At 39.4% G+C, this 17619-nt stretch overlaps 1 protein-coding gene across 1 annotated transcript in view; it reads right to left on the bottom strand.

Moving 5' to 3' along the window:
• Window positions 1-17619, bottom strand: part of pdlim4 (PDZ and LIM domain 4) — a 45980-nt gene that overhangs the window by 21557 nt on the left and 6804 nt on the right. Inside the window, exons 2-3 of the mRNA XM_042008224.1 lie at window positions 13314-13465; window positions 3261-3342 (exon numbers count right to left, since the gene is read on the bottom strand). Coding sequence (XP_041864158.1) covers window positions 3261-3342; window positions 13314-13465 — 234 coding nt within the window. The remainder of the gene's footprint in view (window positions 1-3260; window positions 3343-13313; window positions 13466-17619) is intronic.

Genomic DNA, 17619 nt, shown 5'->3' with positions numbered 1-17619 from the left:
GCCTCCTCAGTCCAAATCTGAATGGTTCTGGTGGTGGGTTTGGTCCTGCAGATCAGAGGTATGTAGGCAGGGATCAACTCCACAGAAATATGATCTGACAACTCGAGGTGAGGAGCAGCTGCAGCTTTGTATGCTCCTGGAATTTTACAATACACCTGGTCCAATTTATTTAAGTCTCTTGTTGGAAAAGTGTATGAATTTGTTGAATTTGGGGAGGACAGATTTTAATTCCATGTGGTTAACATCCTCAGCCACAGTCACAGCTGCCTCTGTATTAGCGTTCATCTGCCCGGTGATAAGGCAGAACAGCTCCTCCAGCGCTAGCTTAGCATTAGCTTGCGGTGTACGTAGGCCGCTATGATCACAACCAAGTCGAGTTCTCTAACCAGTTTAAACGGTCTGCACTTCACTGCCAGATATTCCAGGTTGGGAGAGCGGAAGGTTCCAATAATGTTAGTAGCTGTACACCACGAACTGTGAATGTACAGCGCCAAACCTCCGCCCATGGTCTTATCCAAAGCTGCAGTCCAGTCAGCACAGAACAGAGAATACCCCGCTAGCTCCACAGTTTCTCCAGCCATGTCTCGGTGAAGATTGCCACACAGCTGTCAGTCTTACTTGAGACGATCCTCTGACGAATTTAGTCCAGTTCGTTGACAAAAGACAAGGCATTGGCAAGGAGGAGACTGCATGGGCAGAGCCAGTCTGTTTGGGTTAGCTTGTAGCTAAGCATATAGCCTGCTCTGCTTGCCCTGCTTTTGTTTACGTTGTCTCCTCCGTCTCCTGGGCCGTAGAACTGGTGAGGGTCACTGTGGCCTGCTGCAGTTTGGGTGGAATAATATCTGGATTTGGCAATGCAGAAAAACTGTATTTCTGCCAATGTGCTATCTATCTATCTATCTATCTATCTATCTATCTATCTATCTATCTATCTATCTATCTATCAATCAATCAATCAATCAATCAATCAATCAATCAATCAATCAATCAATCAATCAATCAATCAATCAATCAATCAATCAATCAATCAATCAATCAATCAATCAATAAATAAATCACCAAACTAAACTTATTGACTGGTTATTGCAGAGTAAAAGTCCCTGAGAAGCTGCCAACATCCCTGCTGAGAAAATGGTAGGATATAAACAATGAGCAGCTGTTATGAATTATGCTGAATGGAATATTTTTTCCTAAAATGTGGTAAAATAATGTGATTCCTGAATCATGAAAATGATGTAGCTTCCTTTACTTACATCTCACTCTCAAAGCATTACTTTCTTGTACTATGCATGATTCTTACTAGTGGGTGTGGACAGATAGATTTCATCTCTGCTTGGGGCATTCCATCACACCTAATATCTCAATCCACAATACATGACAAATAGACATCTCTCACATATCTAAGGCACAATATCCTCATTGTCTATTTCCATCCCACGGTCTCCATACTCACAGCATATGCGCACACTTGCTTACACACAGCACACACATACACACACATCCTTTTCTTTGTGCTCTGAAACACACTAGCCTGCCAGAGATGGAAAACTTGGAAATGATCATCTGCTCAAGTTCATCATGCTTTGAATATCCTTTTGGCAGCCGGTACATTTGGAGAACAATCAAGAGAGTGTTCCAGTGAACAGTGGGATGCATTATCTAAATTATAATTAAAGAAATGAAAGTGTACATGCAACTTACAGCTTGAATTTTGGGCCGTTTCCATAGTTTCTGTCTACGATACAAACAAACCAAGAAGACTTGAGTCGCACAGCTACCGGACTGTAGTTTGAGTTCATGACCTGAGATGGACTTCGCTTCTCCTGCAGCTGATATGAAGACCTGCATAAAGGCTCATTTGTGCTCTCTTGATGTACGTAAATAGGTATGTCCATTTCAAACGTCACTATCATCATACTCTTTCTCGCCTTTTATGTTGTAATGTTACTAAGCATTTCATCCACTAGAGGGCAGTGCAGAGTTCAAAGTTCACCTCCAAGTTCATAGTGGAGGAGACCAAAATGATCTACAATCTCCATTATAATCTACAATCTCTATAATCTCTTTCTTCTCAGAAAGAGACATGAGGCAAAGCAGTAAACAGTGATGGTCTGTACCCTCATCAAATACATCCCAATTTCTTCTTTCTTGTTCCTTTCGAGGGTCGCACGTCAGCTGTACTGCTCAACACTGCCCCCTCAGTTTCTAGTTGTACTACTACGTTTGCTATGTCCAGCTGTGGATCACATTACAACAGTGGTTCTTAAATTGGGGGGCAGGTCCCCCTGTGGGGGTGCAGCAACATCACAAAGGGTTGCATGGGATTGAGAAAAATGTAGCAGAGGAATTAATGTTTTGACAACTTGGATTCTTGGAAACATTCTGGTCCACACTTCAAACCACTTGGTGGCAGTAAGGTACCAATTTGTTTTTGCCAACCGGCAAAAAATATAAAGACGATATCAAGGTTTACTGAACGCATCAAAGGGAGAAAAGGAAGGCGAGAGATATGAGAAACAGGTAAGTGGGATAAAAGAGGGCAGATCTTGGTTTAACAGTAAATGTGTTCCTTATTACATCTCCCTCACGTCTGTGATGTTATAACCATAGTAACAGTAACAACATAGTTATAAGTTTATATATACAGTTTATATATATATATATATATATATATTTCTCCAAAGGGGGGCCATGGTTGAAAAAGTTTGAGGACCGCTGCATTCATTATTCACATGTAAATGATGCAGAAGATGGATGAAAGGCACCATTTCCACCTTTAAGAGTAGAGCTTAAATTGACCTTTAGATGTTTGTGCGCACCACAGTATTTTAGCATTATATTAGACAGGAGAACTTTGACACTGATTAACCACCACTATGATACCTCTCCTAAGGTGGCATGTTCTTATCTGCATCATTAAATGTGTACCCATAACTGATATGGACCCTTTCATAGGTGGATATGTCAGACTTACAGGCCGAAAACCAGAAATATTTTTTTAGACTTCACAACTTAGAGACAGGTCATCTAGTAAATTGGTTTTCATGAGCCAACTACCTTCTCTATTAAGTTTTTTCCCGTTGGCTGATGTTTCATATCAGTAGTTTTCCACCGGGTTCTGACCACAATCCTACTGAAACTGTGTGTTGGCACTGTAAGAAATCCAGGCAGATGAGTTGACAGTGCCTTACTGAGTGCAAATTTAAATCTAAAACAGTCAGGCCTTGTGATTAGGGAAATCCAGGGTAAACAGTGGTTACCTGTGAGTCAGGCTCCATGTAAGGGCTTGTCTTGCCGTCTTCGCAAACTGCTGGCGACCACACTCTGTCTCCGGAAACCGATCTGAAAGACAATACCCATGAGAGGAGAGAAAAGTCCGATAAATCTTGTGCCATCTAACACCCTGGCGCTGAAGCGTGTCATCGTTTCTGCCGAAAGGGATGGATTTTACTTTTGCTGACATTTTTCCATAGAAGGCTTTCTGTTTTAAACATAATTATTCCAGAGTGTGAATGTCTCTGAGAAAACCACAAAAAAAGTGAAAGTAGACACTGTCTACTTTAATCCTTGTGGACCTACTGCAAACTGGGAAAGATGATGACTTAAGCTTCAATAAGCTTCATCCCATAAATGCTATCTAATATTAGCAAAACTGTCCTGTTTTGGAGCAAATTAATCACATTCTGAGCTAAAGCATGTGCATGTATGAGTTTCAGCTTTGGAATTGGATAAAACTACTTTCTACACTCCAAGAAACACAATGATAAAGTCATCATTATACTAAAACTCCAGCGTGTGAACCATCACTGGAAAAACAAACCATCTTCTGGGCCATGAATATTTCAAAATTTGTGATAACTTAATTACTGGTATCAGAGGCTTTTCTGCTCCTGGTGAGATTAATAGTAATTGACTCCAGTTGCGTACACTTGCAAAAGAGTACATAAGTTACTGACTGGCAGCCATGATAAAAGATATTATTTATAGTGCTACTGAACGAGCCCGCTGTGTACATATAAACAGGTGTCCACATAATTCACTTCTTCCTTTAATAAAGCATAAAGAATGCAATTCACACACAGTTCACTTGCAATGCTATTTCACTGTCAAGTTGCATGTTTAAATAAAAGCAGTTTTTATGTTTAAAGTGAAGATCGGAGAAGGATACTTGGTTCAGCTAGCTTTTGCTGCTATAGTATTGCGTACTTAAAGAATCATTTCCCTATAGAGTAGAGCCAGGATATAAGCATGTATCCATGCTTTTCTTTATCCTCCTCCCATCTTTTCACACACCTCTATCAAAAGGAACAAAACTTGAGTGTGTGCACGTATTTGTCAGTCTTGCATGGGATAGAAGAGTTGCTGTCTAAAAGAGGTGATGTCATTGGGCTGCAGCTGGCACAGTGTTGGCAAAGCTGAGGCAATGCTTCAGATATGAACTATGGAGGTGTTGCAATCAAGGACGCTCTTATGAGGCGCCGAGTGTCTGAGTGGATGAGCAAAAGCTACAGAGCTGCGTAGGATGAAGGCTCCCTCCCTTCCACAAGTTCCTCCATGATTCAGGGACAAAAAGCCTTCATGTTTTCTCAGATTGTTTGGAGGTTGTTTGGTTGCAGTGGTTACCACACAAACAGCCCATTGAAAGGAGTGAAAGTTCAGACTCAACTGACATTTTGGTAATGCAAATAAAAAATTGTGGAAATGAACGTCCGTCTACGATAATGGGGTTTTGAACTCTGGAAACAGTGAGAGACAGACTAGTTTAGGGATTTACACTCGAAAACTGTTGTGCTCATTATAATGGATATCAGGCTAAAGAGGGATGCCACGTATGTTGCTGAAATCTTAAAATCCACTTGGAACTAAAAAGCTCCACAGCTGGACTGGCTGTGATTTCAGTTATTAAGCTGGACTTTTCCAGTTTAACACAGACTGACAGATATAACGTGGCTAATTTTCTGGTGGACTGTAAACTGTTTTGGGCGATTTTGGAGAACAAATAACCATAGCAAAAACAATCTCATGCACACAAACTTGAGTAGGGACAATGCATTGTAGAGTTAAAGTATTTTAAATGTGTGAAGGATTACATAGGATCTGTTCATTTTCTATAAAACTCTTTCCATCTTTCCACTTGTGTGTCTGCATGTGTAACTCAAGGAGAAATTCAGCCTGAATGAAAGACTGCAGCCAGAAAAACCTAGAGTTGCTGAGGTGAGGTTGCTGGAAACTATATGGTTTCTATTAAAATCTAATTTCTTAAAAAAAGATTGATCTACTCTAATAGTTATTCCAAATCTGCTCACTCTATCTCCAGAGAAGTCCTTTAGTGCTAAATAAGATTTAAAAACAGGAAATTAAAAGTTGGCATAATCTGAAAAATGCAAAAACAAAAGTGTAAAAAGTAGATATTTAAATGGTTTAGACTAAATGTGATAAGAACAAAAACAAATAAAAGAAAAAAAATAGTGAAAGGAAATAGGGAGGTGAAAACAGGACAAAAAGAAGGTCATCAGAATGATTTAGTCTATCCTTTCCTTTGGTCATATTTTCCCTTGCCTGACCTTGCCCCGCAAAAGTTTAATTTCCTGATTGGGGAGATCTGGTTTTTAGAGTGGTGAATAAGTTTACTTTGGCTGCCCAGGATCGCCATGAGACAGAAGGCTGAATAACAACAACCTGAAAATTAAGAAGCGGCTGATCATTGATCGTTTCAGGGTTTACTCAAGAGTCTTGCTTCAATTTCACTTTTATCAAACTCATCTGGAAAAAAAAGGGAATGTTTTTAGTTACATTAGCCACCACGGCAGCTGCTCCCTTGTCATTTAGTAATGTAAGAGTTGAAGTTTTGTCGCCCTAGGAAGAAAGAGGAGACAGCAAATGTTAAAACAGCAGTAATAATGGACTCATTTGCGGACCACAGGGGGTCACTTGGAAAAATCTGCCTGCGGGTGATGACAAGATCAGAGAAGGGGGGGGGGGGGGACCCACCTTTTAGAAATACAGCCTCACATGCCTTTGACGTTGCACTCATAACCACAAAAAGAGTCCTTGGGGGAGTGTGAGAGGAATGCTGAGATTAAGGGAGAAGAAGGCAGCAATGTTAGAAGTGTAGGGATATGGGTAAGCCGCTTCCTTTGGAGGTTTCTCTTCATTTCTGACCCAGCTGGAGTCCTGGGCTCCTTTGGTCTCTTGCAGTTTCATGCATAATTCCTCAGCTGTGACTCACAGGTCGTGGAGTCGAGGCGAGTCAGCAGGGGCAAATCCTCCACCAAAGGGATTTAACTCCATCTCTCCGACTCCTCCCAGACCCTCAGCCCTCTTTCTTGTTTTAGTTTCACTCTTTAGATGATGATCAGATTTATATAACATCTACTCATACTTTATGTATTATACATCACCTAAATCCAGGATCTTAGATTTATATCCCATTATTGTATTTAATGTCTTTAGGCCAGTTGCAGCCAATAAGTGAACTATCAGAGATATTTGTTACCCCATTAAATATGAAAACTCCAAATAAAGCACAAGTTTGCTTTAATGAACCTCCAAAATCTTCTTTTTGCCAACCTAACAAAAAAAAAAAAATGCAATTTTTAGATGCTCGACTGCTTCTGTGTAAAGGAGTGAAAACTCTTTCCAGCGAGGCCTGTGAATAATTTTGAATAACCAGGGATCTTTTGGAAAGAGGCTGTTTAGCAAATCATTTCCTATCGTTTTGAGAAAATTCAATTGTACCCAGTTGTACTTAATCTAAACCATGCTGATGACAGAACTAAAGACATGCTTGTTAATTGACCTTAAAAGCTCTAAACCACCAAATGCAATTTAAATTAGGACAAAAAGATTGCCCAATATTTGTCAATCTTTCTTTAAGCCTACAAGAACAAACCATGAAATCTGAGTGAAACACAGCGCAGGCATCATGAATCATTTCTTAGTACATGTAACTGGCCGCTCCAGCACAACTCTTTCCTAGCAGGCTGACCAGCGGTGGAAACATGCATCCTCCAGCCGCCATCATCTGTCTCTTTAGGCATCTAATGCAGCTACATGGCGCTCTTTTAAACAGCTCTGACAGATAATGGAGGACTGCAGGGAAATTAAGGCACCATGGATGGGACGGAAAGGAAAAAACGATGAAGAGAAGATATGAAAAGAAATTTGTGAGGTGGGATTTAGGTTTGGAGAGAAGAACGGGGCATGTGGAGGTCATGGACAAAGTGTCTGTGGAGAACAAGGAGAGATGGAGGGTGCTTTGCTCTACAGCTGGTTCATGCATGCAGATGTCTGAGAATATACAAATGGGGCAGACATGACACTTTCCAGTATGGTCCTTGTGTGTGTGTCCAAGGCCTCCAACACTACGCTGAACTTGGACACAATGTGAGACAAAGCAGATCTATTCGAACACAAAGGGGGAGGTCTGCATCAACAGGAAAACATGATGGAAAACCAAAACCTCTGTTCAAATCCCCCCCCCCCCGTCCATGTCTTCCTGTCTTTCATCCTAAATTCTGCTTTCTTTTTCTCACCACTTTACATGTATCATTCACTTTTTAGACTTTCCTCTGACCTAACCGGAGCCAGTAAGGCTGGGAATGGGACAGCTGAATATGAGACTGCTTGTTTAGATTTAGGCAACAAAACAACTTGTTTAGGTTGAGGAAATCATCATGCTTCAGATTCCAATAGGCTCATTTAACAATCAAAAGGTTAGAAAATGACAAGTCTTGCTCTAAGAACATGGCAAAGAACGTGTTAATATGTCCCAATTTGATGTTACACTTTGTACCATTGGCACCAAGTAGCTGTTAAGACGTTTTAATGCGAGACTGGGCAGCACGACTCAGCATGAGAAGGAGGCAAACATCTTAGCAGATCAGACAAAGTACCCTAAATGTACTAAATAAAGCATTTGGAAAATGTAAGAAATCAAAATATGTAACAAAACTGGAATAGACAAAGCAGCTGATAAAAATAAATTTTCATTTCATGTAGTTTAAATGGAATTTTCCTTTAATGACATGACAAAATATAAAAAACTATACAAACAACTAAAGATGCCAGCCCATTTTTCATTGTGTATCTTTATGTCTTACTCAGCTTTCATGAGTTTCCCAAGGCACATAACCAGAAATCCCCCGATGCTGAACGCCTTTAAAAATGCTCCATAATAGAAATTATGAAAAATGTGGGTTATGAAAGTTATAGATGAGGACGCATTACAAAGAAACATTCTTGTGTTACACAAGACCTCAAGCGTAGAAGCATCCAGCGTGCTGTAATTTTGGTTCACAGCAGACGCGTAGACTCATATATTTGTTGATGGGCTGCCACACAAAATTACAGGTCTCCTGTTTCTTGTGACTGGAGTATTTTATGACAGTCTTTTAATGAGGACTGAGAACTGCTGTCCTGTAAAATATTACTTTTTTTAGTTAGTCAGCATGCGTTCTTCTAGTCACTCCCCGCTTTTTTTAATAACTAGAATCGTTGCAATTAAAAAATCCTTGCTTATTTCTCTGGCCCACAACTGAGGAGTGTTTTCTATGAAATCTAAGTCCCATATGTCCCATCTCCTTGAATGAATAGCACACATACTTGTCTTTGACACGTGAACATGACACAGCCATTGTCAGGATGAATAAAAACTCAGGGTCTGAACCTTATTAAGCAACCAGAAATCATGCAAACATATGGTTGCTTTTTCACAGCTCGTTATTTTAGAACAAAAAACTAAAAGCCTCAAAGGCCAATATTGTGGCTTCAACTTCTGCGGGTTCCTTGGTGGAACAGGCTGAAGCAGTTTTTGTTTTTTCTTCTGGATCCACCAATTTTAACTTTACAGTTTGTTTGTCAGAGCAGGCATAGTGACCGTTGCGGTATATTAACGCGTTATTCCCTAAACAGCATTTTTGGCATTACACATTTTTCACAGTGCATGGCAATTGGCTGAATGAACAGCAATGAATAACAGTGGTAATGTACGAGGCTTTTCTAGCACCCTGTCTTAAATTACATGTGACTGTGTGGAAAAAAACAACTTTCTCCTTTCTCAAAACGCAGCAGACACCCTTAAAGCTTGTGCTACAGTATGCCCTCTATCTGAGCCACACAAACCAAGCTTCCCTGTGTTGTCTCTTTAATTGAATTTCCTGCAATGCACAAAACAGAAAATGCTGGCTGTAAAACATTCAAGACAGGGTAGAGCCAATGTGACTTTCGCTTCAATTCATTCTGGTTGGCTTTAATTTTCTCCTCACTGGCACAGAGTTTCTTTTCATCTTTATTTATCCATTTTCTCTTTCCCATTCACTCTTTTACCTGTTTCAGTTGAATAAACAATTTTACACTTTCACAGATCCATGCCCACAATTGTTTTCTTCTGCTTTCTATCCTCTTCAACCAACTTCCCTCCACTTGTGCAGCTGTTTATTTCAGCTCTGTACAATGGAGCCAAAGGTGCATGCCTATCTCTCAAACATGCCTCATGCTCCTCCTGTCCAGCAGTGCAGGGCAGTTTACACTGTAATTATTCAACCAATATACTGCGGAAAGGTCACATTCCAGCAGCTAGCCCTTGGCCTGACTCATGTTTTATAGCCACCTGCTATCTTATCTGGGTTTAAAATGGAAATTAAGGGAACTGGTGAACAACATTACCATATCAAGTAGTTTGCTTGTGGTTCTCATTTAAATCAATTATTTCCAGTTAGTTTAAAAACAAGAAAAAACAAACAAAAAGCTTCGTTACAACCTTAAACACATCTATTGTTTTAATCATTTTAATGTAATTTATTATTTTATCGTGATTATGTGTTGATGCCTTTTACTGTTCTAAATATCTGTAGTGTCTTTGTTTTATGTAAAGCACTTTGAATTGTCCTGTACATGAAATGTGCTATACAAATAAACTACCTTGCCTTGCCTTATTAAGCATGGCTGATGTCCACTTTACATCAACTAAAGGAATGAAGCAAAACATCAGCTAACTGGAACCAATTGGTAAGTTTAAAATCTTAACCTTCAATCTCACCTCATTACTTCAGTAAGCGATTTAAGTGTCTACTTTAAGGCATATTTAAGCTGAATTAGGCTGAATTGGTGTGTGAATAGTTAAGTACCCTTTTTTGGGTATTCATGCAGCTGTAAAGGATTTCCTCTGGTCTTGGTGCTGAATGTTTCTTCTTGCAACCTTAAATAAATTTACAATCCCCATGTGGATATAACCACTTAATGCTCAGCCGCTCAGCTTGATATATGGATGGGTGATTCCCACTGCAGGGTGGATGACGCAGAAGAGGCAGCTCCATACTAGACTGCACACTACACAAATGCAAGAATAGAGTAAGCAGAGAAATAACTGTATTTGGAGCTCGTGCATGTATGAGTCTTCTCATCTTTTGGCACTGCATCTGCAAGTCAACATGATTTGAGCCATTCTGGCAAAAAACTAAAAAAAGAGACTCTGCAGCCCTAAAAGGAGAGAACCAAAGCATCAGTTGGCAGTTGTCACTTGTAACTGAGGCTGAAACCACACTGTGTTCTTCATCTAAGAAGACAGGATTCAGAGGTTGCCAAAATCCATCTGCACTTTCCAGAACTCGAGCAACCAAAATAACCATCTAATAGAAATGTGGGAAGCAGCTGACATTTCAGTTTTTCCTTGGTTACAACCCTCCAACCACCCTCACCCCTCTGTCATTAACTGTTTAGATGGATGATTTTTATTCCAGAAACATGTTGCTTTTGTCCTCCAAGTTTAAGTCATGCATCCTAACACACTTGGTCTAGTACGTTACATAAGCCTGAAGAGTGCAAGATAATGTTCCAGTTTCATTCACTGGCAAAATATACAGTATCAACCTGTGAAGTCCATTTGCAAAGGTCATTGTCTGACTTACTGTATGTACAGGCCTCATTGGTTTTCATGGTGCTCCATAGGCGCTGCAAGTAGATAATTTAAACTGTCGTAAACCCGTCATCTGTCACCATGACTCGACCATGCCAGGCCGAACAGAATGACCACAAATAGAAACAATATGTGTTCCTGGATGAGAGGAACTAAATGACCCCAGTCATAAAAGGAAAGAAAAAAAAATCAAGTTGAGTTTTCAACTCAATTCACTTAATGGGCCTCAGCAAAAACCATAAGGAGCCTCTGCTGAGGGTCAATGTAGTGATGACTGTTTAGGAATTGACTAATGCTCACCATTTCCAATTGCTCATTTATTTCAAACATATTTCCCAGTGGGGGCCAACCGCCACAGTGCAGATTGTACAGTGGTCCACATATTTGTAAATTACAGGGTGTTATAAGAATCCTTCAGGATGATTGACGAAGAGCATTTTCTGCTTTGCCCCGTCAGTTTTGTTCAATTATGCAACAAAAACCATGTGATCAGCTCTGGTAAGATTCTGGTAATGCTTACAAAAGGAACAAATACAGGTTGTTTGGAAGATGCAAGTTAATTCATTCATCCATGTGTCACCAGCTATAGAAATAAAAAAAAGCAGCATGGCTGACTTCATGTGTTCAAATAAATCATTTGTTCTATAGGAAATTCTTGTTTTCAGGTGATTCTGTATTGACTAACTGTGTGTCTCAAACCGCGCACTTACATGAGTATACTGTAGTGCGCACTAAGCACTACCTTCTGTAGTGCACACTATCGTGGGTAAGTGCTGATCCAAATTGAGCACCAACGTTTTGCACTTACCGGTAGTGACGTACCAGCTTTTGACGGTGATTCTTCTGCTGCCTTAATTTACAGAATGCATTTCCAACTCTTGATTTTACTTTGTTTACCCCTTACTTAACCCCACCTGTAAACTTTGTCGCATCCAACGCAGGATCCTCCTTGGGCTGCACATGAATTAGAACGTATGCTTATTTATTTTAAGGTATATGACCCTCTTGCATGCTGCCTAATAGCACCGCTGCTCCATTAATATACTTTTTTTTAAGGACAATCCTTCCAAGTTCTTCCAAAATCTAAAATCACATTAACATACGTGTTTCCATGTCATCATATTTTTATGCTATTAAATGCCTTTTAAAAGGCCTTATTTGTGAAACAAAGAACCGTGGCCTCCACTGTATTAATCTATCTCAGTTGATAACAATAGAAACCATCAGCACACGTTCATGTGTCTCCCCCAAACCTAACGTGCAATTTAAAAGACTAATAAAACAGCTTTTAAATATGCAAAGATATCTTCACTGAATTAAAGTACTTTACATTATACATCTGTTTTCATTGGTGTTTACACTGATACCGTTCACGTCTGGCAACAGGAAACCGATAATACTAGAAATCATCATTTAAAATATGAAATGCAGTAATGAAGATGCTAAAACAGGGATGCAGAAAACATTTTATTTAAAATTTTTATTAAAACATTTCTCTCTTCTTCTCCATTTCTCCACAGCAGCGTCCTAGCCCGCAGGTGGTAAATGCCTCAGTGCCACTGCTGGCTCGGTAGTTTGATGCCACAATGACCTATGGTGAACACACAATGGCAGTTTATATAAAAGCAAATATTATATATATATGTACTTTATGGGTACTTTGCAGACGCTTATCTAAAGTGATGTACAATCAGCTACGGCTTAGTCAGCGTTACCATGGAAACGGGCCAGTTCTCTAAACCAGTGGTGTTTCCTAATCAGTTTTCAGATCAAGGACCATTTCGTTTACGCCAGAGACCCCGCAGTGCTTAATCTGGAGGTTCAACAATCATGATTAAACATACAGAACCTATAGCATTAATAATTTTTAACACTTATAGCATAGTACCATCTACATCCGCAAAATCGGCTATAAAACTGCTAACACTTACGTTGCTAACTCTACTGCAGCCTCCAACAAATGATCAGATCCATAACTGGGATCATGGATAGAAGAGATAGGAAGCATGCTGCAGTTTATATTAGAATTATGTCAAATAACTTCATACTTACAACAGTAGAAAATAGCCTCCGACTGCATCGGTACCGCTGAGTCGGTGGCTGCCATTCAGCTCTGAAAAACTGGTTGAAAGTCCCTCCCCTTCCGCTACGTCGGCAAGATGGTGTCCGTTTAGTGCATGTAGTGTCCATCGTTTCGCACTAGATTTTTGGCCGAGTTTAGGGCAGCATCCGGGTACTTTCAGTGCTCTGAGTTTTTACTGAAATTTCTGTGTCTGCGCACTAAGCACTTAAATGTAGTGTTCGAAATATAGAAGTGCACTTATTGGGACACACCCTAAAACATAATCCACACTAGTGACCACTTTTTCCTGAAATATACAGTCCAATATTCCCATACCTGCTGATGCTGAGTGAGAGCTGCTGGGTGCAGTTTTTGATCCGGTTCTGAGCCTCCATGTGTGTCATGTGCTCTGTGCTGTCACCATTGATAGCCAGGATGGTGTCGCCCGGACACAGGTCACCTTGAGCTGCCTTGCTGCCAGGCGTTACCTAAAGATAACATTCAAAAGCATACGTGTACACACACACACACACACATTCAAATGAACAGCACACCAAAAAAAAGGGAGAAGAAAAAAAAGACCTGTTATAAGTGGTGTCAAACTGTCGGTGAGGGCAAAAGACGAAGAAAGACAGGAAAAAGAGCATTAGTGTGGGAGTGTCAGCATAGGTGCCAAATTCAACAAAAGCAGCTCTTATGATTGATGTAATATTGCCTTAGGAGGCACTTAAGGTTTTCACTTTCAAACTCCAGCAAAGATGACACCAGGAAAAAAGCCACTAAGACATATTTGGAAAGAACAGAAATGAGTTTTTTTCCTTGTGTATTTTTTTTGTTTTCTTTTTCTTTTTTAATTTAGTAAAAACACTATACACAGTTTTCTGGCCACTTAGCATTCATACAAGGCTTAACACCCACTGAACTCAAGTCCAGCACTAAGCTAATTTTGCTGTAATGACAAATTAATTTGCTCAGTATGCTCCTGAACAGATTCTTTTCCTTAAGCTGTCATTTGACCTTTTTTAATCTACCAAAACATGTGTCCATATTGCTTGAATTTGGAAGCTTATCTTTGAGCAGAACATCAGAAAAGGTTTCCCTTTGTGATCTTATATTCCTGAAACTCGCTGGTCTGTGGACATTTGAGCCTCACGGGGAGGCAAAGGAGGTGAGAAGGAGTGGACTAAGGCGGGCAGATGGCCGATGTCCCAGTGGGTACATTTCACCTTCACAGACACACAGGAAACATATGAGACAAATTTTATATTATTATACACACCCAAACACACATACAACAAATATCCCCACAATTTCCAGACCTGCCTCTGGCAGGTCTCATGATCTCTGGCTAAAAGAAAGAAGCTGCAAATGATTTCCTCCATTGTAAAAACGTCACTGTCATATGGCAAGCTGCAGATCCAAATGTCCTTTAATAGCACTCACTCAAACTAAATTGAAATGAAATGTGAACACATGTCAATCTGTCTCCGGTCTTCTTTTTGTGTGCTCTATGTGCTCTGAAGTAGTGACAGGCACAAGTTTGTATTTTTCCAGCTAATAAATGTGGGATTTTCTACAGCTGGATGCCATTCCTGTCATTACAGTGATTTACAGTAATCTGACATTCTTCGTATCCAAGTAAAGTTTAAAAGTTAAGCTCTGGAAACTAAGTCCGCAACAGAAAGTGAGCATAAAGTAAGTAGTAGCAGTATCACTGAATTAGTGCTTTTAAAAAAAAATCATTGATTCATTAAAGCTCAGTGAAGTAAATTCTCAGCTGTGAAGCAAAAATAATTGCTTTTCTTATGATATACCTTTCAATATACAAAATAAATACCATACAGACATGTTTAAAATTACTTCATCATCCAATTTTAATGATTGTAGACTACTTTTTTGTTGGGACGCAGCAGATGCACAAGGATAATTGAGACAACCAAGACTGGTGACTGTCCAGGCAGTCTCAAATCTAAGATATACTAAGCTATAAGAGCTGCAAAATGGTTCAAGTATATAAGATCACAGCCACAATTTTACTAACATTTCCCACATCATGAGTTAATTGGTTATTTACTGTGCACAACAGAAGCCAAGAATATATACAGATCGCAAGTACAATTCGGGAATAATAAAGAGAGTTTGTGCATGAGAAGGAGGCTTGTTAACCGAGAACAGTGTTTTAAGACTGAAAGGATACAAGTTCATGCTCCATGAAGTACTAAAAGCTGAATTGTGTGGTTCAGTTGTGGAATTCCAAATTTACAGCCTCTAACCACCTTAGTGTCCCTGACTCAGTTCCGGTAAACACAGAGGTCAGTGTGGGCAAGTTTGTTTGTTTGTCCCTGGAAGACTCTGGGAAAGCTGCACTTGCAGAGATTTTCCATTAAAAAAAAAGAACTCCACAAATATAATCTTGTAAAAAATTAAAGATTGAGACTTCATAAGAAACAGATGCACAAATTAAACCTAGAGTGGGAAATGTTTTCCAATGCATCCGTTGACAGATGCTAGCTGGAGGTTAGAGTTTACCTCGGCCATTTAGCACACCCTCCCCAGTGAAAATGCATTTAAAATGCTTGCATGTCTTGGGTGTGTGCCTGGGTTGTGTCATGGTGTAACAAAGTTCACACAACCCCCCACTCCAACAGCAGAGTGAGTGATATCACTTCAGGCTCAGGCTATGAATCATAGACACACACATATGCACACATGCACACATGGGTATGCCAAGTACCACAATGGCATGACTGACGTCACTAGAGGACAATTCCTGTCTGCAGGGAGGTGTAAAGATGATAAAGAGTTATGGGGTACAAACAAAGTCATAGACTTCTACATTTACACTATGCATGCAATGTGGTGTAATGACTTCTGAATAACATGATAAAAGAAAAGCAAGGATTAACTAAATGTTTTCATTTGTTTTGGTTCACTTACTCACATTAAACTTCTTATGCAACATAAGGTGATTTTCATTGATTCCGCCATGACTGAAGTAAATAAAAAAGGAAATTAAAAGTAAATTAAACTTAATTGAAATTCAAATTAAAATCATTGAAATTTATATTTTTTAAATGTATTAAAACTTAAAGGGACTCAATAATTAGACCCAATTATTTAATGAGATCTAATATTCATTTGAGTATTTAAGTTAAATGTCCATAATGAAAAAATACAAAACACAAAATGCGGACAGACATAAATATTTTTGAAGGCTGCTAATAATTGACTGTAAAAACTTTTGTTGTTGGGTGTGTGCAGCCCCAACTCCTCAGCCCCACAGCATGACAATAATAATAATAATTATTATTATGTATTGTATTATGTAAAAGCGCTTTACATTCATCCACTCCTCACTCATACCTGGTGATGGTAAGCTACGTGTGTAGCCACAGCTACCCTGGGGCAAGTTGACGGAAACGTGGCTGCCAGTCTGCACCTACGGCCTCTCCGACCAGCACCGAACTTTCATCCACACATTCATACACCAGCGATGCCAACACTGGAGGCAAGGAGGGTTAAGTGTCTTGCCCAAGGACACAACGACAGATGACTGCGGGGGTGGGAATCGAACCGCTGACCTTCCGATCTTTGGACGACCGGCTCTACCGCCTGAGCCACTGCCGCCCCAGTTGAATGATAAGGCCTCCACCATGCTTTACTATAGATAGCCAATGAATAGTTCTTCTTTTATGTTTTTAACTTGTAGCCTTTATGTATTCGTCTTAAAGCAAATTAAGGTAGAGCATTGTCATACAGCTGTACTTTGGTTTCTTCAGTTGGTGGACTCCCATGTCCTTCAAACTGCAAATCATCTACAAATGTGTGTCTTTCCACCGAAGAGGTGTCTTCTTTAGCTATATATGAAGCCAGGTTGAAGAACCTTCCAGATTGTTAATACAGGGAATTGAAGATTTTTTTTTTCTTTTTTTTCTAATACCTTCCCCCATATTTGAATCATATTTCTAAACCTTTCAGCGAGATCTGCAAATGATAAGCCCATTATTAAAGGGGAAAAAAACTATTGTTTACAAGAGGAAACATGTCATGTTCACACTAAATCTAATTTGGTCTATTTGTTTGGAGAGTTATGTTTTGTATATATGTTAATCAGACGGGTGTCAGTTAAAGTAACCCAAACAGGATTTGGGTTACATTTCTTTGTTTGTATATTTATTTCAGTCTATGATGTTTTTATTCAATAACTTGGAAACGCTAATGTGATTAAACAAAAATGGCTTATTTGCATTTATTTTTTAAACTATTTGAAGTTTGTTGCTTTCATTTTAGGGGTGCCAAACATTTGGAAATTATTGAGTAACTGTTTATGTACTCAGACTAAAAAAGAAAACTTTAACCACATTTCTTTCTCTGCACAATAAAAACAAAAGATGGTTACTGCACACAATAGTAACTGCCTGTGCACTGACAAACTAGCACTTGTATACAAATACAACACACATCAAAACAGAGATAAATTGCCTATTTTTCTTTGCTGGTCATCTAAACCTAAGTTCACACAACCAGATTTAAAGCCTACTTGTATCATTGCAGAGAAGATGTGGAGACTTTAGATCAACAACCCAGATTAGAGGTAAATCCTGAGCACGTTTAGGTTGAACGTTGGCGAGAACATTCATGT

Source organism: Melanotaenia boesemani, chromosome 15 (assembly GCF_017639745.1).
Source record: "Melanotaenia boesemani isolate fMelBoe1 chromosome 15, fMelBoe1.pri, whole genome shotgun sequence".
Taxonomy (NCBI): domain Eukaryota; kingdom Metazoa; phylum Chordata; class Actinopteri; order Atheriniformes; family Melanotaeniidae; genus Melanotaenia; species Melanotaenia boesemani.
The sequence above is the reverse complement of the archived record's forward strand: the minus strand, read 5'-3'. Positions and strand labels throughout refer to the sequence as shown.